At 31.5% G+C, this 27199-nt stretch overlaps 1 protein-coding gene across 4 annotated transcripts in view; it reads right to left on the bottom strand.

The window, feature by feature from the left end:
• The window catches only part of LOC114328697 (centromere-associated protein E), a 419952-nt gene that overhangs the window by 249597 nt on the left and 143156 nt on the right, over positions 1–27199 (bottom strand). For all 4 annotated transcript variants that reach the window (XM_050655514.1, XM_050655511.1, XM_050655513.1 and 1 more), the window contains exon 4: positions 21959–22086. In XM_050655514.1, the coding sequence (XP_050511471.1) occupies positions 21959–22086 (128 nt within the window). The remainder of the gene's footprint in view (positions 1–21958; positions 22087–27199) is intronic.

The following is a 27199-nucleotide window of genomic DNA, read 5'->3' as shown; positions in this document are numbered from 1 at the left end:
AAATAAAAAAGTCAAGAAGGTAATTATAAAAGTAATCAATCTAACAGAAATAATATCTAAAAAACAACAAGAAATTTATAATGATAGAAGAAGACAACAAATAATCCAACCCTGATGAAGTTGAGTAAGATAAAGTTAAAATAAATAAAATAAAATATAAATTCAAAAATAGATATTCACAATTATAATAATAATAATTCAATATAAAATAAATAAATAAAAATAATAATTCAATAAATCATTCATTAAATTAAAAAAAAACTACCAACTCTCTTCTGAAAATAGAGGGACTGTCTTCATAACTTAGAAGGGTGTTGATAGTACCAAAAATATTTTAACAAATATATATTGTTTATTTAAATTTGTTAAATGTAATTAATAGATTATGGCAAATTATTAATTGTAAAAATAGATTTAGTAGTTTAGTAAAAAATGTAAAAATATAAAAAAAAATATCTGTAATCCCATCAGGAAAAAAACGACCTGGATTAGTCACTAGAGGCCAGGTCATAATATGTATGAACAATAAATAAAAATAAGATAAAAATAAATAAATAGTCAAGAAGGTGAAAAATCATGGGAACACGATATTGATGTTCACAACGTGTTTGTAGACTTTAAACAGGCATACGACTCAGTCAAAAGGAAGAAACTCTACAATATATTGGCTGAATTGGCAATACCACACAAGCTAATTAGACTCATTAAAGCCACAATGGATGAAACTGAGGCATGTGTACGAATACAAAACCACCGGACAGACTTTTTCAAAATTTCGCAGGGACTAAAGCAGGGAGATGGGCTTGCCCCAACATTGTTTAACCTGGCACTGGAATATGTGGTTAGGCAAATGCAAACTGGACGAGGAAACCTACTGACCAACAGAACTGTTCAACTGGCCGCTTATGCCGATGATATTAATATTATGATTAGAACATCAACAGGAGCATAGGAAACATACGCAGAGTTAAAAACGCAAACGAAAAGGCTAGGTCTGGAAATTAACAAAGAAAAAACAAAACTAATGGTACATACGAGAAGAAATATAGTCCCGTTAAACATTATACATGACGATGACATTGTAACTGTTGGAAAGTTTGCATACCTGAGAGTAGAAATATAATATATTTGCGGATAAGAATATGGAGAAAAACGGAAGACAATAATTCAGGCAAACACAGCTTATTTTGCCCTCTCCCATACATTTCGGTCTAAAAGTGTCCACCGAAAAAAAAGATGAGAATATATAAAACCTTAATTCGACAATATGGCAGTGAAGCATGGGTCATGAAAGAAACATCCAAAAACAAACTCGACACATTCGAAAGGAAAGTACTGCAATCAACATAAAAATAGAATAGAACAAATAGAAAGGGATATGAAGAGAAAAAACCTGATAATACACGGCATTGAAGAAACAAGCGATGAGGACACACAAATACTGGTAAACAAAGTACAAGACATCATCAACAAAATGGAAATACCTTGCAAAGCCAACCAAGAGGTCACAGAAATTAGAAGAATAGGAGACAAAACTAGAAATCCTGAAAGACCAGTCCTGGTAGAGCTAAGAAGTGGGAATACAAGAACGGAAATTCTTAAAGCTTCATGGAAATTAAAAGGCTCGAAATGGTTTGTTAACGAAGACTATCCAAAAACCGTAATCGAACAACGCAAAACACTTATAAAACACATGAAAGAGGCAAGGATGAAAGGGTACAACGCAAAGATAAAATATAATAAGTTAATAATTAACGGAGAAGAGTACGATATAGACCAGGTCAAAAGATGGAACAGCGATTCCGAAGATTTGAGAGATGATAATATGACCGAAACTACAAAGAATAAAACTGGAACGAGAACAGTGAGTGAAAGATCACCAAACGGAGACACAGAACTAGATCCAAGAGAAAAAATAAAGAAAGTAAACGAAAATCAAACATTAAAAAACTAGAATTGGAACGGAAACACATTATGACGACAATGGCACGAAAAATGGACAAGGCAATGATACAAAAGGATATGAGAACAAGCAAGATTAGCAAAAAGAAAGAAAGAAAGGGTAATACAAAAAAGAAAAAAAGAGAGGGAGGTGTTATAAGAATAGCGTCATGGAATATAAGAACATTACTTAGAGCAGGAAAACTGGAAGAAATTACATCAGTTCTGATACAGTATAAGGTGGAAATAGCAGCACTGCAGGAAATTAGATGGAAAGGGAAAGGACAAATAGATCAACAGAATAGTACCTTCATATACTCAGGGGAAGAAAAGCAAGGACAACATGGGGTAGGATTCATAGTAATTGGAAATATGAGAGACAAAATAATGGAAGTCAGACTAATAAACAAAAGAATAGCTTACCTAAGGATTGAAGCTAAACAGGCAAACATATCCCTACTAAATGTTTATGCACCGACAGAAAATGCGAAAGAGGAGGAAAAAGATCATTTCTACGACACTATGGAAGAAGAGCTAGAAAAAATACCAAAAGAAGATGTGATATTAATATTGGGCGATTTTAATGCACAAATAGGAAAGGAGGATTATATACAGCAAATAGCAGGCAAACATACAATACATGAGAAAACGAATGACAACGGGCACAGAATATGCAATATGGCGACAGGAAATAATATGTCTATCAGCAGTACAATGTTCAAGCATCAAAGAAAACACAAAGTCACATGGGTTTCTCCAGACCAAAAAACAGAGTCACAAATAGACCACATATTAATATCGAAAAGAAGACAATCAAGTATAATGGATGTGAGAAGCTACAGAGGTGCATGCGGAGACTCAGACCATTTCCTGGTGGTAGCAAAGCTGAGACAAAAGATGAAAGTAATGAGAAGGCAGAAAGAGAGGAACAAGAGGTGGAATATCGAAAAATTGAAGGAAGCAAAAGAGATACAAAAGTATGAACATGAAATAGGTAAAAGAATTGCCGCACTGAATAAGGAAAGAGATGATCTCGAAGAAATATGGGGTGATATTAAAAAAGCAATTAACCACACGGCTGAGACTACATTAGGGACGAAGCAAATTACAAGAAAGAAGGACTGGTTCAATACAGAATGTAAAGAAGCAGTTGAAGAAAAAGTAAAAGCACGAAATCAGTGGATGCGGACTCACAAAAATGAACATAGAGACATGTACGAGCAAAAAAGAAAGGCAAGCAACAAAGTAATAAGAGAACAAAAGAGAAAATTCATGGATAGTCAGTTGGAGGAAATTGAGGCGGAAAGTAAGACTCAGAACACCAAGAAATTCTACACAAAAATCAGAGAACAGAACAGAGGTTTCAAACCAAAAGTAAATGGAGTTAAAAATAAACAAGGGCAAATAGTAACACAAGATCAACCATATATGAAAGTCTGGATGGAACACTTCAAGGAGTTACTGGCAGAAAATGAAACAGAAGAGATTACAGAAATGGAGGAAGAGTGGGAAAATAATGGAATGAAGGAGCCAACACTCGAAGAAGTAATTGAAATAATTAAAAATAACAAAAACGGAAGAGCACCCGGAAAAGATAACATAAACAGCGAACTCATAAAACTAGGAGGGAAACCGTTGCATAGGGAAATACACAAACTGATAGTAAACATCTGGAAAGAAGAAAAAATGCCAAAAGAATGGCAAACAGGCCAAATAATAACGATACATAAAAAGGGAAACCAACAAGAATGTCAAAATTACAGGGGAATAACATTACTGAGTACAGTATATAAGGTATTGTCAACCATAATACAAAGAAGATTACAAGAAGCAGCAGAGAATAAGATTGGTCAATATCAGTGTGGATTCAGGAAAGGAAAATCCACAATAGATGCGATATACATACTAAAACAAATAATGGAGAAGGCGAACGAAGCTAACATAAACTTAGAAATACTTTTCGTAGATTTTAAACAAGCTTTTGATTCCATCAAACGAAACCAACTATTGGAAATATTAAAAATGCTACAGGTACCGCTTAAATTAAGAAAACTTATAAAAATGACGATGAGCCATACCAGAGCGAGTGTAAAAACGCAAATAGGGGAAACAGAAGAGTTTGAAACAAACAAAGGAGTGAGGCAGGGTGATGGTTTATCCACAACACTATTCAACATGGCAATAGAATATATTACCAGAAAAATGAACAAAGGTACACTCAGAAATAGAGGAGGTCAAATTGTAGCATATGCCGATGACGTTGTGATAATGGCAAAGAGAAGAGATATATTAACGCAAATGGTAGAGGAACTCATTCAAGAAGGAAAAACAGTGGGTCTGAGTATTAACGAAAACAAAACAAAAATTTTAAGATTAGGGAAAAATCCTACTAATAGAGAGGTTAAAGTGGGAAGATACAAATTTGAAGAAGTAAGTAAATATAAGTACCTGGGAGTCATGCTGTCAAGTGATGGAACAAGAGAAAACGAAATAAAAGAGAAAACATTGGCAATAAATAGAGCATTCCAAGCCAACAAAAAAATGATAAAAAGCAAAATATTAACAAAAACTACTAAATTAAGGCTCTATGAAACGTTAATTAGACCGACATTAATGTATGGAGCAGAAGTGATGACAATGACCAAGACAGACGAAGAAAATTTGAGAAGAACTGAGAGAAAAATAATTCGGGCAATATTAGGACCAATAAAAACAGCAGAGGGTGAATACAGGAGTCGAAGAAATAACGAAATAAATGAGGAATTGAAGGGACAAGATATAGTCAGGAGAATAAAGAGACAAAGATTGAGATGGCTTGGGCATGTATGGAGAGCAGGAGAAGAAGCGATAATAAACATAGTGACAAAGTGGTCTCCGGCCGGAAGGAGACGAAGAGGAAGACCGAGGTCCAAATGGCTGGAAGAGGTGAAGCGAGATCTAGAGGGCATGGGTATTAGAAATGCAGAAGAAAAAGCAAGAGACAGAAGGAGCTGGAACCGGATATGTAATGCAGTTTAAGAAAGAGAAGAACGGAGGACTGATCCACCTCGAAAACATGGATCTAGAGAGCCTGTAAAGGCGGCGCTACCCCCACGGGGGTGTTTTAGCCACTATATATATATACCAACTCTCTTCTGAAAATAGAGGGACTGTCTTCATAACTTAGAAGGGTGTTGATAGTACCAAAAATATTTTAACAAATATATATTGTTTATTTAAATTTGTTAAATGTAATTAATAGATTATGGCAAATTATTAATTGTAAAAATAGATTTAGTAGTTTAGTAAAAAATGTAAAAATATAAAAAAAAATATCTGTAATCCCATCAGGAAAAAAACGACCTGGATTAGTCACTAGAGGCCAGGTCATAATATGTATGAACAATAAATAAAAATAAGATAAAAATAAATAAATAGTCAAGAAGGTGAAAAATCATGGGAACACGATATTGATGTTCACAACGTGTTTGTAGACTTTAAACAGGCATACGACTCAGTCAAAAGGAAGAAACTCTACAATATATTGGCTGAATTGGCAATACCACACAAGCTAATTAGACTCATTAAAGCCACAATGGATGAAACTGAGGCATGTGTACGAATACAAAACCACCGGACAGACTTTTTCAAAATTTCGCAGGGACTAAAGCAGGGAGATGGGCTTGCCCCAACATTGTTTAACCTGGCACTGGAATATGTGGTTAGGCAAATGCAAACTGGACGAGGAAACCTACTGACCAACAGAACTGTTCAACTGGCCGCTTATGCCGATGATATTAATATTATGATTAGAACATCAACAGGAGCATAGGAAACATACGCAGAGTTAAAAACGCAAACGAAAAGGCTAGGTCTGGAAATTAACAAAGAAAAAACAAAACTAATGGTACATACGAGAAGAAATATAGTCCCGTTAAACATTATACATGACGATGACATTGTAACTGTTGGAAAGTTTGCATACCTGAGAGTAGAAATATAATATATTTGCGGATAAGAATATGGAGAAAAACGGAAGACAATAATTCAGGCAAACACAGCTTATTTTGCCCTCTCCCATACATTTCGGTCTAAAAGTGTCCACCGAAAAAAAAGATGAGAATATATAAAACCTTAATTCGACAATATGGCAGTGAAGCATGGGTCATGAAAGAAACATCCAAAAACAAACTCGACACATTCGAAAGGAAAGTACTGAAGAGAATACTAGGACCTGTTAGGGAAAACGGAATCTTCAGAAGTCGATACAACAACGAGCTTTATCAACTTTATAAGGAAATATCCCTGTCAGACTTCATTAGAATATAAAGATTGCCATGGGCCAGACATGTGATAAGAATGGGAGAGGATAGGCTACCAAAAAGAGCACTCGAGAATGCAGGGAAAGAGAGAGGTTGGAAAGCCAAGAAAGCGCTGGAAAAACACAATAAACAGCGACGCACAAGCACTTTTAGGAGCCCGAGTATGGAGAAGAGCAGCCACAGACAAACAAGGGTGGAGGTTAAAAATAAAGGGGGCCAGGGCTCAATTTGGGCTGTAGTGTCGTAGAAGAAGAAGAATACGAGGAACATATCTGTAATGTTCCCAGACAAATGAACACAGATGCAGAATCCTTCCCATTATGATTCTCGCAAAGATTGGTGATAAAAAGGAGTACGTTAAATCAGATCGAACATCTCTGTAACGTAATATTGTATATTTTTTGTATCTGATAATGGATAATCAATTTTTTTCTTCCCCAAAATACACAGCGTCGTATCGCTTGAGATGACGATACTGTAAAGACGTTTTCTTTGGCTGGTTTTACTTCACATCATTGTGACCGTGCAAGTTCGGAAGAGCGACACCTGGTTTCATAGCTCAGCAACATTTTTAGCACTTTTAAAATTATATTGGCCAATTATATATTAGTCTTGGTTGCTAGATAACTGTCAAGGCCATAGTCCAAAAAAAAAAGAATAAGAAGAAAGTGTATGTAGTAATGAAAATTAATTAATTAATATTAAATAAAATGCAGTGCTACAAGCAAAATACAATTAATTAAATTCACTTTAATAATTGCATATCATATCAATATTGTGGAGCAACATCTAATTTTTACAATTTTCTTCAATAACAGTCAATTTGACAATTTCAATTGACAATTTATTTAAGAATTTAAATTAACCATTTTCGCTAACAAAAAAACACTGAAAACTTTTCTTTTCAATATTTCCGCATAATTTATTATAAATTATTGTCACTACAGCTATTTCGGCAGAGTGCTTTTCTCAAGTGATGTGTTTTTTAATATGCGTCTACCCTTTTGAAGTCTCTAACCGAATAGGTTGAGGAGTGAGGAGCTGTTTGTCTCAAGTTGATCATTCAGAATTATATCAGTATTTTTTAATTTATTAATTTCCATAGATTGTAATAAAGATAGCTTAAGGCTTTTATTTTGAATATGAAGAATTTAATACTGTTCATCAAAAGAATGATTATGATCAAGAAGATGAAGTGCCTAGGTAGAATCTGTTTTTCTATTATTAAAAATCATTTTGTGTTCGCTATGCGTTTGCCAAAGGTTCTACCAGTTTGACAGATGTACAGACAGATGTTTTTGGACTTTAGACAAAATAAGATTATACGATGAACGGACATCACAATTGTTCCAGAACGAATGAAACTATATAAATAGAGAATTGTAATGAACGAATTCATTCAGGTTGTAGACAACGCGAGATGATATTCGAATAATATTGTCGGGCGATAAAGGTACATGAATTACATATTTTTTCAGTGTGAATGTAAATAAATTAAAATAAAAACTAATAAATTAAGTATGTATTAAAATTCTTTAGAAATTATAAGTGTTAAAGTAATTAATAAATTTAGTAAAATCACAACAATATCAGTGATTTTTATTTATATAGTTTCTAATCTTCAAATCATTGGGACCGTGCAAGTTCGGAAGAGCGACACCTGGTTTCATAGCTCAGCAACATTTTTAGCACTTTTAATAATTATATTGGCCAATTATATATTAGTCTTGGTTGCTGGATAACTGTCAAGGCCATAGCCCAAAAAAAAAGAATAAGAAGAAAGTGTATGTAGTAATGAAAATTAATTAATTAATATTAAATAAAATGCAGTGCTACAAGCAAAATACAATTAATTAAATTCACTTTAATAATTGCATATCATATCAATATTGTGGAGCAACATCTAATTTTTACAATTTTCTTCAATAACAGTCAATTTGACAATTTCAATTGACAATTTATTTAAGAATTTAAATTAACCATTTTCGCTAACAAAAAAACACTGAAAACTTTTCTTTTCAATATTTCCACATAATTTATTATAAATTATTGTCACTACAGCTATTTCGGCAGAGTGCTTTTCTCAAGTGATGTGTTTTTTAATATGCGTCTACCCTATTGAAGTCTCTAACCGAATAGGTTGAGGAGTGGGGAGCTATTTGTCTCAAGTTGATCATTCAGAATTATATCAGTATTTTTTAATTTATTAATTTCCATAGATTGTAATAAAGATAGCTTAAGGCTTCTATTTTGAATATGAAGAATTTAATACTGTTCATCAAAAGAATGATTATAATCAAGAAGATGAAGTGCCTAGGTAGAATCTGTTTTTCTATTATTAAAAATCATTTTGTGTTCGCTATGCGTTTGCCAAAGGTTCTACCAGTTTGACAGATGTACAGACAGATGTTTTTGGACTTTAGACAAAATAAGATTATACGATGAACGGACATCACAATTGTTCCAGAACGAATGAAACTATATAAATAGAGAATTTGTAATGAACGAATTCATTCAGGTTGTAGACAACGCGAGATGATATTCGAATAATATTGTCGGGCGATAAAGGTACATGAATTACATATTTTTTCAGTGTGAATGTAAATAAATTAAAATAAAAACTAATAAATTAAGTATGTATTAAAATTCTTTAGAAATTATAAGTGTTAAAGTAATTAATAAATTTAGTAAAATCACAACAATATCAGTGATTTTTATTTATATAGTTTCTAATCTTCCGCAAAATACGCACTTTTTATTGTTTACTTGTGCTTGTGTGTATTGACCTACTTGAACTGTTGTTGTTATGCTTCCGTTTGTTTTAACAAAATTTCAATTAATTGTAGTAACTATCAGATATTTTTCTAATTTTAGTGGAGTCGACATTATCTTAAAGGCACCTTCAACGATCGTCTAGTTCCAAGAATAAATTGTTGTTCCGGAACGATAAGTTTCAGTGACTGCTTTTGTTCTATTATTATTGGATAAACAATGATTTTATTTATAACTAATTTGAAATCTATAAATTAAATAAAAAATTATAATTATATATTGGAAAGGGAGTACGACAGTTTATTTCAATACTAAATGTAGTTTACTTTGATAGTGGAGGGTTTTCGGTCAAAGGTTGAAGAATAAAAGAAAGGATATCAGCTACTTTATCTCTTTATTAGAAGACGTTTCGTGTACTGATCAGTACACATCGCAAGTTCATCTACATATAGGTAAAACAAGCGGTAAATTCATGTTAAAGTAAAAAGTTCTAATCGCAGATTTGGCCGCTAATTGTTTATTAATTGTTTAAACAATAACAGTTGTTTTGTATAAATAATTTTAAAAATATCGTTAAATCATTTTACTTTGACCAAATATGTTTCTATTTTGTTTTTAATTATGCTGAATCCGAATATGGCATTGCAATTTGAAAATTCTTTTACAAAAGCTCTTATACAGTGTGTTTGCGTAGCTAGGAACCACATGGAAAACTTTTTTATTATCAATTTTACGAAAGAAAGTTATTCTTAATAAAATGCGCTGGATAGTCAAAAATCTAAAACTGAACCATCATATATCAAATTTTATCAATTTTATACGAGTTATGTCAAAAATACGAATTTCGTTAAAGAGTAAAGTACCTTTATATTGCAGAATATCAAAAAAAGCTATTATAAAAAGTTGTTTGAAATTAGAAACTATGTCTAAATACACAATTACATCATTCTAATCGAAAAAATTTTTTTTCAATTTTTTCTCAAATTACGCGTACTTATCATTTTATTACAATTATGATTACAACTATTTTATTATCACTTTTACGAAAAAAAGTTATTCTTCATAAAATGCTCTCCCTGGTATAAAATCTAAGATACAACCATCAGATATCAAACTTTTTTAATTTTATACGAGGTATGTAAAAAATATGAATTTTTCTTAAGAGTTACGTGCCTGTATTATTCACAATATTTTAATTAAAAGGATGTAATTGAACACTAAAACAAATTTTTTAATTCCAAACAACTTTTCTTAATAACAATTTTCGATATTGTGAAATGTAAAGGTACTTTACTCTTGAGTGAAATTCATATTTTTTTCCATACCTCGTATAACATTAATTAAATTTGATATTTGATGATTGCATCTTAGATTATATACGATGCAGAGTATTTTATAAAGAATAACTTTTTTTCGTAAAACTGATAATAAAGAAGTTATCAATAGGTTCCAAGTTACGCACACATACTGTATAAGAGCTAAAAAAAATTTATTTGCTGATCATTTATTATTGTTGAAGCTTATTATTAAAATATTTTAGGTAAGTTTTACAGAAAAAAGTACTTTGTATAAACATTTTTTAGCTGGTAATTTTCGGTTTTTGTATTACATTTTTGTTATCTTTCTGAATTTTCTTAAAAAGAAATAGTTTATTTCATTTATAAAGTAAAATAATTTAATGCATTTTAAAGATTACATCCTAAGCTTTAAAAAAGCACTTCTAAAATTGTAATAGATCTGTTCAAACTTGAGTAATACCGTCTTAAAGTGGTGGTAATTCTATAAAACTACGAAGATTTCAAAAATTACATTTTTTGAGACGTCATATCATTTAAATGAAATTTTTGAGATTTTTTTTGAATGAAACATCATTTAGTAAGATGCTTGAATGGTAAGTTGTGCAAAATTGAGAGTCTTATAAGAAAAATTGTATTAGTTACACATTTTTAAATCATTTTTAAACAAAATTCATGTAAGGCTTAATTTCCGCCCACACCGTACTTATCCCCATACATTTTATTTCTTTCTATTATAACCATAAGATAGCTTAATTATCCTTCTTTCATGTTCAATTTGTAAAATTTCATTTGATCCATTAGTTAAAGAATTACATTAAAATAACTCAACCGTGTACTTCGCCGTATGTTAGTTTACAGTGCGCCAATGTTTGTGAGAAGGGTGACTTTAGCGTTATAAATAAAAAAATATAGAAGATACAGATTTAATTTTAGAAAATTCTTTATATAAGGTTTTTTTTGTAAAATTTTCTGAATTTTTCAATGGTCAAGTCAGTTTTTTTCTAAAATTTATATTTTCGGAGTTATTCAAAAAAACATCTAATTTCGCAGTTCATTTTTGAAGTTATACTTCTTTACGCGCGATATGAGGGTGAATTTTAATAGGATTAAAACCTTTGATCCCGGCGCAGTCGCATTACAACTTTGTTCTGATTGGATGTTCAAATGACATGACAAAAATTATCCAATATATCAGCTGTGAGACTGTGGTTTGGTTGTTGCGTTTTAAAATTTGTAGGAAGAGAAACAACAAACAAAAAGTTAGTTAATGGTTATACTGCCTTTTTAAATAGTTTTCATATTATATTTTTGGACTTATTAACATAGAAGAGATGATTGTTGCATGCCAATGTGAAAGCCCATCAAACTGTGACTAGTATGAGTGCCGCAAAATTACTGATAAATAACCTATTGGCTCGAAAGCGTAGAGAACTGTGGATAGCAACAATCAACCGGGACGATCTACGATCTCGCTTATTCAAAGCTAAAGAATCTTACACTGGTAAGTGTTTTAAAAATAGTTGATCAAATTTTGTTATGATATTTGAACATAGCACGATGCAAGTGATTGCGAAATTTATTAGTCGTTATATTGATACATAGTATGTAATACTTTTATTTACATAATTTGATTACCATCAAAATTTCTATCAATATTCACCTAATATATTGTTTTCTTACTCTATGGTTTGTTGTATTTTTTCAATTCTAAATCATTTCAATTCAAAATCAAAATAATTTGATTTACATAATTCAAAAATGTCAAAAAGTTTAATCCGTTTAGTTAGTCGATCTTCGCACATAATGGACACACTGTCTCCATGGCGAAGCGTTTAATGCGAGTGAACCCCAATTCAACGCCAATAACAGGAGCGCTGGTAAGTTGGTTCGAATCCCAATAGAAACTTTTATTTTTTTATTTTTTTTATACATTTTATAATTGTAAGTATATTTATTATATAATTTTATTTTCAGAAAATACGTATTTAGTTAAAAAAATTTCCGACAATTAATGTTCAGAAATCATTTGTGGCATTTTTAATGTGTTTGTGTGTGTTTTATTCTTTTATTATTTTAATTTTTGGCACTGTTTTAATAAAAATGTTTGAGAAGTAGTAAGTATAAATTAGTTTAATATTTAAATAAAATATAAATAAAAAGTATATTAATTTCGTTTATAATCATATCATCATATAATAGAAGTATAACTTCTTACGTGCGTACAAAAGTACACACACGTTCTTTTTTTTTAATAAAAAATGAAGCACCCACTTCTCGAGTAGAACTTTTTGATATGTTATTTCTTAAACATTTCTTAATGAAATTACAAAAAAAGTTGTATCTTGTTTGATTTTTTCCGAAGTGAAAATCTATATGCACTCCCCTAATGATCAAATGTGCGTCTTCATCTTTGCTTCAAGTTACCACCGTGCACGTGCTGGTATTATGAGGCAGTCGGACCAACTAAGATAAGAGTTGGCCCGACTTGAATTCAATTTTGTTATGTTTTTTAATAAAAAAACCCGGAATAAAGCATAACAAAGATATCATTAATAAAAAAATAACTTACGATTTGAGATAAATTAGTAATTGATATTTCACTTTGATTTGTAAACAAATCAATATCTGTTCAAGTCTATATTTATATTAAGTGCCAGTAACCTATAGCCTTATCCAGAATCGACCTAGAATTGCCAAATACTAAAAAAAATAACCAAAAAACTAAAAACTCACTTTCTAAACGTCACATTAGCATCAGAAAAAACACCAGTAGCAGGTCGTTGTTTCTTCTTCGAATCGACACCAGAAGACGTCCCTTTCTGAGCTCCCGCACCGACGTTCAACCACGACGTGGACGACTTTTAATGATTCAGCAAGAAACATTTTAGATGATAAAACCAACTGCCCGAACCCTACTTCTGCTGATATCCCAACAACTACACTAAACACCAATATTACTAAAACAAGCAAACAGAAACTAAAAACCTAAATGAAACTTTTATAGCTCCAAAAAAATCCGCATCCAAAAAAGGAAAAAGACTTTAGATGTCGAAGCCGCTTACGCTAAAAGTCACTGAATTATGCGACTTCGTTATAAATGAAATGGGATCAAAATTTCCTGAAGCCATAGCCAAAAACATACAGATGATTTTAATGACAACAGATTCACCTTATCAAAAATGGTTAAGAATAATTATCTTCTTCTTCTTTAGGTTGGTGATGACTTCTGCAAAGTCTTCTCTATTTTGGGCTTTTCTTATTAGACTTTGAAAGTCTAATCCTGTCCATTTTTTGATGTTGCGCAGCCAGGTCATTTATCGTCTATCGGGTAGCGTCTTCCTTATATTTTCCGTTCTATAATAAGTTGAAGTTATACCTGTCGTGTCTAAATATATATGTCCAAGATAAGATGTTTTACGTTTCTTGACAATTTCTGTGAATTCACGTTCTCTATTCATGCGCCTTAAAACTTCAGCTAAAATTTTCAGCATACGACGAAATGACCACATCTCAAAACTCTCTAAACGTCGCAACGAGCTGACTGTTAACGTCCAAGCTTCCACGCCGTGTAATAGTTAAGAATTATAACGAAAATAAATCTTAACATATGAATCTTCCCTCACTGAAGAAAGCGACTGCTATGTAAATATACAGGGTGAGGCAAATAAAGGGCCTATTAGAAATATCTCGAGAACTAAAGGCAACATAATCATGAAAATTTGAATTAGGGGGTTTTGAAGAGTCATCTATTTAATGAAAATATTTTCATCTATTTGCTACTTCCGGTTATACCGGAAGTTGCTTATAACTTCGTTTTTTTAAATGGGACACCCTGTATATTTTTACATTTTTGGATTCTCTTCGATGTCTTCTTTCTTAAAATATGAGGGTTTCTAATGTTATACAGGGTATTTTAAAAGATAATTACGTTTTTTTTTTATTAATTTCGTACGAACATTCACACCCTGTAGAATTGTAGTGGTTTGACATCTAAAACTCTACTTACATACGTTCAAATGACTTTTAAGATAGTCTAATATTGTTAAGAATCATTAGTATAGGTAAATTTTTAATTTTAGTATACAGGGTTGGTCGAAACTCGGAATGAGTATTTTCTGAGTTTTCTTAAATGGAACACCCTGTATTTTAGTATTGTAATGAAATGATATTTTATGGTACTTTATATTTCTTAAGCATTCCCTATTCCTAACTACTTTAATTTGTGCTTAATTGTTAATCGCACCAACAATCTTAACTACGTAGGTATTTTGATAGCTAAACCATTATTCGTAATTTTAAGGATCAGTCTGGATTAATATGTATTTATTTCTGAAAAATTATTTGTGATTGAATTTTTCACGGCCAACTTAATAAAATTTTACGTATTTTTTGTTGCAATTAATGTTTACCTTGAATCACCAATAACTCACAAATTAAAGCAATTAGTATTACAAAATAAAAAAGTACCATGAAATATCATTTCATTACAATACTAAAATACAGGGTGTTCCATTTAAGAAAACTCAGAAAATATTCATTCCGAGTCTCGACTAACCCTGTATACTAAAATTTCAAAATTAGCTATACTAATGATTCTTAACAATAGTAGACTATATTAAAAATCACTTGAACGTAAGCAGAGTTTTTAATTTCAAACTATTACAATTCTACAGGGTGTGAATATTGCTACGAAATTAATAAAAAAAACGTAAATATCTTTTAAAATACCCTGTATAATATTACAAAACCTCATATTTTAAGAAAGAAGATATTGAGGAGAATCCAAAAATGTAAAAATATACAGGGTGTCCCATTTAAAAAAAGGAAGTTATAAGCAACTTCCGGTATAACCGGAAGTTGCAAAGAGATGAAAATATTTTCATTAAATAGATGACTCTTCAAAACCCCCTTATTCAAATTTTCGTGATTATGTTGCCTTTAGTGCTCGAGATATTTCTAATAGGCCAGTTATCTGCCTCACCCTATATATGTTATGTGTAAAAAAGCATTTAATGAAACACCCTGCTAATAACCGTAGGTGTTGATGTGGTTTAAAAAATCAATAAATCCCAATAAAGTAAAGAACCTATATCATTGTTTGGAAGAGTATTTAGTATTTGTTTAAATATTTTGTTTTATTGTTCTTACTATTTTATTTTATATTTCTTACTTAAATATTTTATCTTTAATGTTCATTTATAACATAACATGATCTTGTATTATTATATTTTAACTACTTATTTAAAATCTACTTTCATATTTTTACATTATTTCTCTCTATGAAACTGGTAGTAGGGGAGCGAAGTATGCTAAATGTGCAATGTGCAGTCACTCGAGCGCTTTGGGGACCTACTGAGTTGTGAAGAGTAGGTCCTAAAACCAAAAAAAGTTAAGTAAAGTTTTCCATTTTAGTGGGGACTTTCCATTTTTAATTTAATTTTCCATTTCCAACAATCGATTTTTTAGATTATAGCGCTATCTATCCATAACTCGAAAAAATGTTTCAAATAAAAGTTGCTTATTTTTACGTAATCTGGAATAAAATTTTGACCCCACCTCCGTGGGGGGTCGTGTTTGGTACCATTCGATAGATTTTTCAAAAATATTGATTAAGTGTATTTTGCATTTTTTCGATCTAATGTTTATTTTGCGAAATATCGCGGGATTTGTATTTAAAATTTTAAATTTACCCCCCACCCTCTCCGTGGGGGATCATTCAATAGATTTTTGAAAAATATTGAACACGTATTTTTTAGTTTTTCGATCGTTCATTTCGCGAATTATTCGCTTCTTTTTGTGAAACTTTTTAACTCGCATATTTCCTTACGCCCCGCTCAAATCGTCAGATTTTTTAAATATACACTGTTTTGCAAGTCCTTAACTTACCTTATCTTAATCTGACAATTTCGAGTAGGTATTTTTAAGGATAGATTTTTTTTTCGGGCCTCCCTTAACGAACTCCCCGGTGTTAAGAGCTAATATTATGGTAGAGGTACACCTTGCAGGGCACCAGGTTTCTCCCCATATGATAATCTGACGCGCTCGAGTAACTGCGAAAATCCCCGCTTGGGCTCGCCTACCGTGGCTAACTCATAATCCACCCAGAAACCAATAATTTTGAACCCGAGCAATTGAAATAAAACGTTTTTAGATCGAATGTATCTCACTATGGTGTACGCTCTGCAGTTTTCAAACATAATTTACTACGCTTTTGTCAAGTGCACACTTTCTAAGAACTAGGTGAGACCACTCCAAAGCAGCTTTCTCTGAGTAAAGTGGTGCATCCTTCGGGTTCGAAGAGAAGGGCACAAGACCGACCACATTTCTCTGATCTGCGGTCTAGCGTCTATATATTTTATATGTACAATTCTATTTTATTCCACTGCTGTTCATTTTGATTAATTAACCAGCCAAGCTCAATATCCCTTTCGTGACCGGCTGACACGATCGTGAGCTCATTTTTATGTGGGTACCAATATCAAAATAAACATATTTTTACTGGGAAAGATGATAATATATCAATATGTTGTGTCTATCGTGTATTATCAGAGTAACTGAAATCATTTAACGAATTCGCGCATAGTTTGCAATAGAATACGTTATAAGATGGCTGTGTATTTTAAGCACAAAACCGGTAAAGGTAAGTAAATAATATTTTGTTTTTTATAAGTGTTTATGTTATTGTAACGGGGTTGTAGACCAGTAAGGATCTGCGAAAAAACGTCTATTTTTGGATGTGAGAGGTGGCATTCGGATTTTTGCAGATAAAGTTAGGTGACACCTTCACTAATAATAATTGACTTATGCTCCTTCTCAAATATGCCCGGAACATTAATAAAAAAATTAAAATATTTACAAATTTCGAAAAACATCGATTTTTTTCTGCTTTCTTTGCTTATAACTTTAAAACGATTCGTTTTGGAACAAAGTCGTACAAAAATAAAATAAAGATAATTGAATTTTGTATGATATACGACTGGTAAAAAATGTCTTAAGGTATTACCTTTTCTGCAATATAGCAATAAATACAAAATAAGGGGGCAAAATAAGTCTGTTGTTATTCAATATTTTTTAAGCACTTTGGTGGCACTTAGAACCTTAGTAATTCGCTTAGGAAATTATTTGTAACATACTTAAATCGTGTACCAAATTTCATTAAAATCGACCTAATAAATTTTGCATAATAAATTTGCAATCTAAATGTTTTTAAAAAAGTTCAAATTTTTTAAAATCTTTCTGAACAAAAAGTAGACCATTTAGAAGTTGGCGAGATTTTTTTACTTATAAGAGGTGCTCTACCTATCTAATACAAAATCCACAAGGAAAAGAAAAAGGTTTTCCTGTAGTTGGCTGTATACCATCAATCACAAAATTGGAAAGAAATCCTTTGTAAAAGGTATAAAAATGTTTTTTATTAAAAATCCCTTAAAAGGGCTACATCACAACAAAACGTTTTCGATTTTTTAAAAAAATCATCATCAGTGTTCGATCTAAAAATAAGTATAACCGATTTAATGGATATAAAGTTATTATTTAAATATTGACAAAGGTTAGAGCAAGACTACTTACAAACTGGATGCTAGCTGAGCCACAAAAGAAAAATATTTGGGTAAAAACCCTTTACATAAAAAATAGATGCCTTAAAAGTGCATACTTCAGTAAAAAGGCCTGTGATGGTCACATGGCAAACAGGATAATGCCCTAAGGTAAGGTATACAGGTTTCCCAACACGTGGGATCCAAATTGAGTTAATCACATTTCAATGACTTAATGGCAACTGAATGCAAAATGAGTGATGTTTCTGAAAGCTGTCAAAAGACAGATGGACAACGTGACGTGGAATTTACCCTGTATTCCGACAGCCAACTAATTGTTAGTAAAATATTTAATGAAAATTTACCTAGTAATAACAAACATCAACAAAGTTGTGGCTATAATTACATTTAAGTAAGTACTTTGAATATGTAAGATGAACGTGAAGTATGAAATGATTTTTATAATGAGAAATAGCCAGAATCTATGCAGCCATCTATACATGTTCCTATTCAAATTGAAGTAAGTCCAACTGTGCTGTTGAAAATTTAATTTACTATGAATTAAAAGGAGTGTTTGGTTTAATTGTACCAATGGCAGAGTAAATTAGAGAGTCTATAGTAAATGGAAGTCTGATATTAAAGTAGTGTTGAAATTAAGATAAGTTGTATGAGTCACAGGAGGAAACTGATATGATATAATGATATGTGAATTAATTGGTTAAGGTACCTGAGTGTTGATATTGGAAGTGAAGAAGAATATCAAATGAACTAATAACCTGGCAAAAGTATGAGGTCCTTTTATGTAACATAGCATATAGGACTAAACATGTTTATGAAATAGGGATTTTTTCTATTTTTTATTTTTTATACCAAGTTATCGAGTTGAATTGAAAAGATTTAAAACTGGATGGATGTATGTAGGTGTATTGGAAAACAAGCAATATGTGTAATAGCTATTTGTATAACAAGGGAGGAAAGTGCTACTTTTCCTCCCGAGAATGAAGTTTACTGCCCGACGCATAGCGGAGGGCAGTAATCATTCAAGGGAGGAAAAGGCACTTTACTCCCATGTTATACATATGGTTTTTCCACCTTCCTCAAATAACAAGTAATTTTTTCATTTTTACTTAATTTATTTATGTAACTAACCAACAAAATTTATTATAGAACTAAAACTAACAAGTAGGTACAATATAACGGTCAACTGTCAAATATAAGTCAAATTATTAATGTAAACATTGTTAAATCAGAATAACAATTTACTGTTTTTTTGCCATTCTGCAAAATACAGAGTGTTTTTAAATAAACGTTAAAATGTATAGATACTTGTATAATAGAAAATATGTATGTACCGGGCGTCAATAAGTTATATTTCATGAATGAAATACCATGACGTCACTTTTACTTTTCCTCCCTAGGGAGGAAAAATATTTTCCTCCCTAGGGAGGAAAAGTACAACTTTGCTCCCTACAATCAGGTCCGGAAAAGTATACTTTCGGTAGAGGTAGGTGGAAAAATTATTGTCACATCACAAATTATTCACTACCTTCTAATTTTACACATATTGCTTGTTTTCCAATACACCTACATACATCCATCCAGTTTTAAACCTTTTCAATTCAACTCGATAACTTGGTATAAAAAATAAAAAATAGAAAAAATCCCTATTTCATAAACATGTTTAGTCCTAGATGCTATGTTACATAAAAGGACCTCATACTTTTGCCAGGTTATTAGTTCATTTGATATTCTTCTTCACTTCCAATATCAACACTCAGGTACCTTAACCAATTAATTCACATATCATTATATCATATCAGTTTCCTCCTGTGACTCATACAACTTATCTTAATTTCAACACTACTTTAATATCAGACTTCCATTTACTATAGACTCTCTAATTTACTCTGCCATTGGTACAATTAAACCAAACACTCCTTTTAATTCATAGTAAATCAAATTTTCAACAGCACAGTTGGACTTAGTTCAATTTGAATAGGAACATGTATAGATGGCTGCATAGATTCTGGCTATTTCTCATTATAAAAATCATTTCATACTTCACGTTCATCTTACATATTCAAAGTACTTACTTAAATGTAATTATAGCCACAACTTTGTTGATGTTTGTTATTACTAGGTAAATTTTCATTAAATATTTTACTAACAATTAGTTGGCTGTCGGAATACAGGGTAAATTCCACGTCACGTTGTCCATCTGTCTTTTGACACCTTTCAGAAACATCACTCATTTTGCATTCAGTTGCCATTAAGTCATTGAAATGTGATCAACTCAATTTGGATCCCACGTGTTGGGAAACCTGTATACCTTACCTTAGGGCATTATCCTGTTTGCCATGTGACCATCACAGGCCTTTTTACTGAAGTATGCACTTTTAAGGCATCTATATTTTATGTAAAGGGTTTTTACCCAAATATTTTTCTTTTGTGGCTCAGCTAGCATCCAGTTTGTAAGTATAACCAACTTGCTCTAACCTTTGTCAATATTTAAATAATAACTTTATATTCATTAAATCGGTTATACTTATTTTTAGATCGAACACTGATGATGATTTTTTTAAAAAATCGAAAACGTTTTGTTGTGATGTAGCCCTTTTAAGGGATTTTTAATAAAAAAAATTTGTATACCTTTTACAAAGGATTTATTTCCAATTTTATCTAATACACTTTACAGAATTAAAATCGGATTATTTAAGGGGCCCCAGCAATGTTTTAAATTTATAAACAATTTTTTGGCTTATAAACAAATAGCTTTGTTTAATAATAAAAAAAAAATAATTTATAGCAATGCAAATAATTAAAACCGGTATAATTTGACTTAAACTTTCAAATCCTGTCAGCAGAATTGCTATTTTATTTTTTAATCAAACGTTATTCGCGTTCAAAAATTGCAATTTCTCGATTTTTTTAAAGTTCCACCGCGTTTATCTCGAAAACTATGCATCCCACGAAAAAACTTCTAAGAACATTTTTTGCTTAGAATTATCCAAGAAATACAAAAAAAATGTTTTATTTTGCGAAAAATCGATTTTATGTAATTCCTGAAGTTCTTTGTTTATAACAATCTTATCGACATCCGTATCAACTGTTACCCAAAAAATTCGTGTTCTACGGGTCAAAATACATAAAAAAACTTGGGTAAGTCCATCTAAATAAAGGAGCCCGTAGCACCCCCTCCTGGCCACAGCACTAATTTGTTTATAAGCCAAAAAATTGTTTATAACTTTAAAATATTGCCGAGGCTGCTTAAATAATCCGATTTCAATTCTGTAAAGTGCATTAGATAGGTGGAGTACTTCTTTATATGTAAAAAAATTGACAAATCTTTGTATGTTCTGGTTTTTGTTGTGCAAGATTTTAAAAATTTTTAATTTTTAAAAAAAAGTTTAGATGGCAAAGTTATTATGCAAAATCTAGTAAGTCAATTTTAATGAAATTTGGTGTACGGTTTTAGCACATTACAAAAATTTCTAAGCGAATTAGGAAGGTTCCAAGTGTAACCTAAGTGATGGAAAATCATTGAAGAAGGACAGGCTTGTTTTGCCCCCTTATTTTATATTTATTGCTATTTTGAAGCAAGGGTGATAAATTAAGACATTTTTAACCAATCGCATCTGATAGAAAATTTAATTATCTTTGTTTTATTCCTATAGGACTTTGTTCTAAAATGAATAGTTTTTAAGTTATAAGCAAAAAAAGTAGAAAAAAAATAAAATTTTTTGGAATTTTTAAATATTTTATTTTTTTTATTAATGTTCCGGGCATATTTGAGAAGGAGCATAAATCAATTATTATTAACGAAGTTATCACCTAACTTTATTCGCAAAAATCTGAATGCCACCTCTCACATCCACCTAAAAACAGATCCTTACTGGTCTAAAGCTCAATATGTCAAACTTCATTCAGTCATTAATAAAAAATAATTTAAATTTGAGATAAATTAATAATTGATATTTCACTTTGAATTGTAAACAAAGTAATCTCTATTCAAGTCTATATTTATGTTGAGTGCCACTAACCTATGCGTTTATCCAGAATCGACCTAGAATTGCCAAATACCCAAAAAATAACCAAAAAACGAAAAACTCACTTTCTAAACGTCACATTAGCATCAGAAAAAACACCAGTGGCAGGCCGTTTCTTCTTCGGATCGACACCAGAAGACGTCACTTTCTGAGCTCCCGCACCGACGTTCAACGACGACGTGGACGACTTTATCTGTAAAGAAACAAGAAAAATATTCTCATTGAATGTATTTAAAGCTAATTAAACCTATCGCTGGATTGTTTGTAAATATGGTTATTGATAAATGTAAAGTAGTAGCAACGATGAGTGACAAGAAAAAAATGAGATATCTAATTATAATGTTGGGGTCAGTGAATAAATTTATAGATGTTCAGCAAGAACAATATATTGTCGGTTGTTTCTAATACACACTGAGAAAATAATCTTGAGTATAAGAGATTTGAGTTAAGATATCTACTTAACACCTTTTTTAGATTTTTAAGTTTTTAAATTGGAAAAGATGGCATAGAAAATGTGGAACAATGATCATACCAGTACAAGAGAATATATTACATCATTACTTTTTGCAGATGACCAAGTCACTTTTCACAAGACAAAAAGGATATGAAATATACAGGGTGTCCCGAAAAGATTGGTCATAAATTATACCACAGATTCTGGGGTAAAAAATAGGTTGATTGAACGAACCTCACTTACCTATACCCTATTCCACGAATATACGTCTGTTTTGGATTATTTCGACAACGAATACTTTATTATGCAAAATATGAAGAACGAAAATAAATTGCAAATTACATTGCTGTTTATTGAAATAATTATTAGATCCATTTACTTTCGTACTTTTTATGTTGCATACTGAAATATTCGTTGTCGCGAAAATCCAAAACAAACGAATGTTGGTGGAATGAATATACAATGGTGCACCCAAAAAAGGTTACAAAATGAAAATCGATTTTTTTTTCATATATCGAAAACTCTTAAAATTTTTTTATTGAAAATAGACATGTGGCATTCTTATGTAAGCAACATCTTAAAAAAAATTAAAGTGAAATTTGTGCACCCCATAAAAATTTTATGGGGTTTTGTTCCTTTAAACCCCCCAAACTTTTGTGTACTTTCCAATTAAATTATTATTGTAGCACCATTAGTTAAACACAATGTTTTTAAAACTTTTTTGCCTCCTAGTACTTTTTCGATAAGCCAGTGTTTATCGACATATTTTGAATATTTGTCGAATCCACCACATATTTGTACCGGGTGTCCCAATAAGAATGGCTCTCGGCCATATCTCAGGAACCGTTTATAGTAGAGCTTTGAAATAAAAAATTTTATAACAAAAGTTGCCTCAGGAAAAGCCTGGAAATTATTTTCATAATTGTGGGTCCACCTCTAGAGGGCGTAATTGAATATCAAAAATAAAAAAATCTAAATTTTACAAAATTTTCCTAATGAAGGGGCACTGGAAATCCGATTATTGCATTCTTCATCAAATTCTGCGCATATTTGATTTAACAAGTTTAACTCTACCTTTGCAAATAAGAGGTGGGGGTGAGTGGGAACCTTGTTATGAAAAAATGGTTGTAAGTCCGGTTCTGCTAAATCAAATTTTGAAAACTGGGTCTTGTTGAAGGCCGTTTTTTTTTCTTCAATGTAAGCGTGATAATTTTGAACCATCCTAATAAGTAATAAGCCAGCTGGGAGGCGTTATTTAATTTTTTTCAGAAATCTAGTTTTCTTTGGAAAATATTAAATACAAGTATGCATTTTTAATCATACTTTATAAAATTAGATTAAATTAGCAATAGAATAGCGAAAACCGCATGTCGATATCTTTTTTCTATCTCAAGATATCTCGAGAAACGTGTAAATTTTATACATAACTGTTCTATCACCGGTAAACTAAGTTAATGAAAATTAGTGTGCTGTGGAAAAAAACAAAATAACATTTTCCAGATGTCAACGTATAAAAATATAATTAATTAAAACAACAATATAAAGAGAAACAATACTATTAAAATTAAATATAACACAGAACAAAAAGAACTACTTAGTGACGACCTAAATATTCAAATTGTTGCCCATCATACACTACTCTAGAATACATTATCCAGAGAATACTAAACGCCATTCAAAGCATATCGAGAGCAGAAATTGAGACTGCTGTTCAATCTACTCTTGAAAGAGTAAATGTTTGCAACGAAAATGATGGGCAAAAATTTGAACCTTTATGTCATCACTAAATAGTTGTTTTTATTTCTTTGTAATAGGGCTTTTCAACGCTTCTCATTTGTTTCGAGCCTCTGTCATATGCCGTATAATCCGTGTATAATATTAATATACGAGATATGAACGAGGCTCGAAACAAATGAGAAGCGTTGAAAAGACCTAATATACGTTGACAGCTGGAAAATGTTTCTTTGTTGTTTCCATAGCACACTACTTTTAATGAATTTCCTTTACCGGTGACAGTAACAGTTATGATTTTAAATTTACACGTTTTGTAAGATATCTCGAGATAGAAAAAAGGTATTAACATGCGGTTTTCGCTATTCTGTTGCTAATTTTGTCTAATTTTGTAATATGGTATTAAAAATGCATGTTTGTATTTAATATTTTCCAAGGAACACTAGATTTCTGAAAAAAATTAAATAACGCCTTCTAGCTGGCATATTACTCAGTAAGTTGGTTCGAAATCATAACTTTTACATTGACGAAAAAGATCTGTCTTCAACAAGACCAAGTTTGCAAAATTTGATTAAGCAGAACCGGACTCACAGCCAGTTTTTCATAACAAGGTTCCCACTCACCCCCACCTCTTATTTCCAAAGGTAGACCTAAACTTGTCAAATCAAATATGCGTAGAATTTTATGAAGAATACGACGATCGGATTTCCAGTGCCCCTTCATTAGGAAAATTTTGTAAAATTTAGATTTTTTAATTTTTGGTATTCAATTACGCCCTCTAGCGGTGGTATCACAAATATGAAAATAATTTCCAGGCTTTTCCTGAGGCAACTTTTGTTATAAAATTTTTTATTTCAAAGCTCTACTATAAACGGTTCCTGAGATATGGCCGAGAGCCATTCTATTGGGACACCCGGTACATGGTACGTATGGTTAAGTACGATTATAGAGACCTGTTACTAATCTGAAAATTTATTTATAATTTACATTTTTAGGAATATTTTGAAAAAGAAGCCACATCTCGATAAAAGGTGATTTGTCAAAAAAAGACTAAGATGCAAAAAAGTTTTAAAACACAATAACAGTTTAATTGAAACGTACACAAACATTTGGGGGGTTTACAGGAATAAAACCCCCATAAAATTTGTATCAAAATATATGAAAAAAGAAGCCGTAGCTCGATAAAAACTGGCTTGAACTAATGGTACTACAATTATGAATTAATTGGAACGTACACAAAAGTTTGGGGGGGGGGGGGGCTTAAGAGAACAAAACCCCCATAAAATCTCTCTCAATAGTTTGCGATATATTGAAAAAAATCGATTTTCATTTTGTAACTTCAAAGGGCTGTAACTTTTTTTATGAGCACATTTGTACTAAGGTAAATTAGGTTCAATCGAACTATGTTTGACCCCAGAATGTGTGGTATAATTTATGACCAATCTTTTCGGGACACCCTGTATAATAACGATATTTAAGGAAGAACATGAGATATAATATGTGGACGCAAGATAAATATTTCTAAGACCGAATACTTATTTATTGGATCTGAGATTGCAGATTTGAACTTAAGTTTAGAAAAAGACTATTAAGAGTTATAAATCTTTTAAGTATTTCAACTCAATGATAAACTGTGATGGTATTTGTAAGAAAGATATAGAAATGAAAATAGCTTGAAGAAAACAAGCCACGATAGTACTCCATGGAGCATGGAGTGATATGGAACAACACTCTAACAAAAGAAGAAAACAAGATATTTCGTAGCATATTGATGAATGGAGTATGGAGAAGAAGTATGGATAATGACAACATCAATACGAAATAAAATAAGAACAGTTGAACTGAACTTTATGAGAAAACATCTACAAATCGCTAGAGAAGATAGAATAATAATAGACGAAATATAGAACAGAATGGAAGTAGAATGCTTAATTGCAAAAAACTGGTGGTGGTAGTCGAAAAGAATATTGGACTGGGGTCCGCTGGGAAGAAGACGGATAGGAAGACTTGCTACAAGATAAAAACTTATATAGGTAATAACTAGAGACTAGGTAATTTACATAGAGACCTCAGAGAAGGTGACTGGGAGAATAGAGTGCTATGGAGGACGAAAACGTCAACTCATATTGGGAAATAGTCGAAGAAGAAGAAATTTTTAAGTTCAATTTGCATAAAGAGTCAAAGAAGTAAGTAAACGAAATAACTCAAATATACTGTTAGACAGAGAGGAACATATTATTATGGAACAGAACAAAAATTTCGCAGATGTAAGACATTCTTGGGGACTCTCGGAAAAAGGCATGTACAGGATCTGTTAAATTATTCAGTGTGAAATTTTAAACTGCTGTGACCATTTCCTTGTTGGTATGTGATATTTACAAAAATCAGAAGAAGAACATAAAACCTAAAGCAGGATAAACTATGAAACAAGACATAATTAAAGTGGATAATCTGCACACTGAAACTGTTGCGGAATATACGAAATAAATGGACAAGAGAATGGAGAGTTTGAAGGAGGTGGAAACTTAAGAAGAAATTGTGGACAAACTGTAGATGTGTAATAACTGAGAACGCAATGGAATTATTGTGGAAAACCATATCAGTTAAAAACAACAAATGGTTTAACAAGGAGTGCCAAAAAGCAACAGATACCAAAAATAGAGAATACCTAAAGATAAATCAAGCAGAATGCACAAGGAGAGAAGATACTGGAACCTCAACAGAGAAGAATAAATATTACATATAGAAGAAAACAAATTGGCGGAAAAGCTGCTAGAAATTATATCGCCGCTGCCTACGAAAAGTATAACTCCGAAAAATGCCGATAAGAGTAGAACTTTCAATGAACGCCGCGAAAAATATTATTTTCGATTATATGATAGTGAAAATTATAATCCCTAATGAAGTGTTAGCGAAAAAATTTATTTTTTGAGAAGTATCGGCAAAAAACACCATTTCTGTTTGTGGGTCCTCGAAAATTATAATTAGTAAAAAGGTCTCAGAAATAATTGTTTTCGTCGGCAGAAACAGAAACAGAAAGGGAAATAATTGTTTTCGTCGGCATCTATTATGAACTAAATCTTTTCATTACAAATATTTTGGGAGTTATAATCTTCGCGGG

The sequence above is a fragment of the Diabrotica virgifera genome, chromosome 7, assembly GCF_917563875.1.
Source record: "Diabrotica virgifera virgifera chromosome 7, PGI_DIABVI_V3a".
In the NCBI taxonomy this organism is placed as follows: domain Eukaryota; kingdom Metazoa; phylum Arthropoda; class Insecta; order Coleoptera; family Chrysomelidae; genus Diabrotica; species Diabrotica virgifera.
Note: the sequence above shows the minus strand (reverse complement) of the source record. Positions and strands in the feature narration are given on the sequence as shown.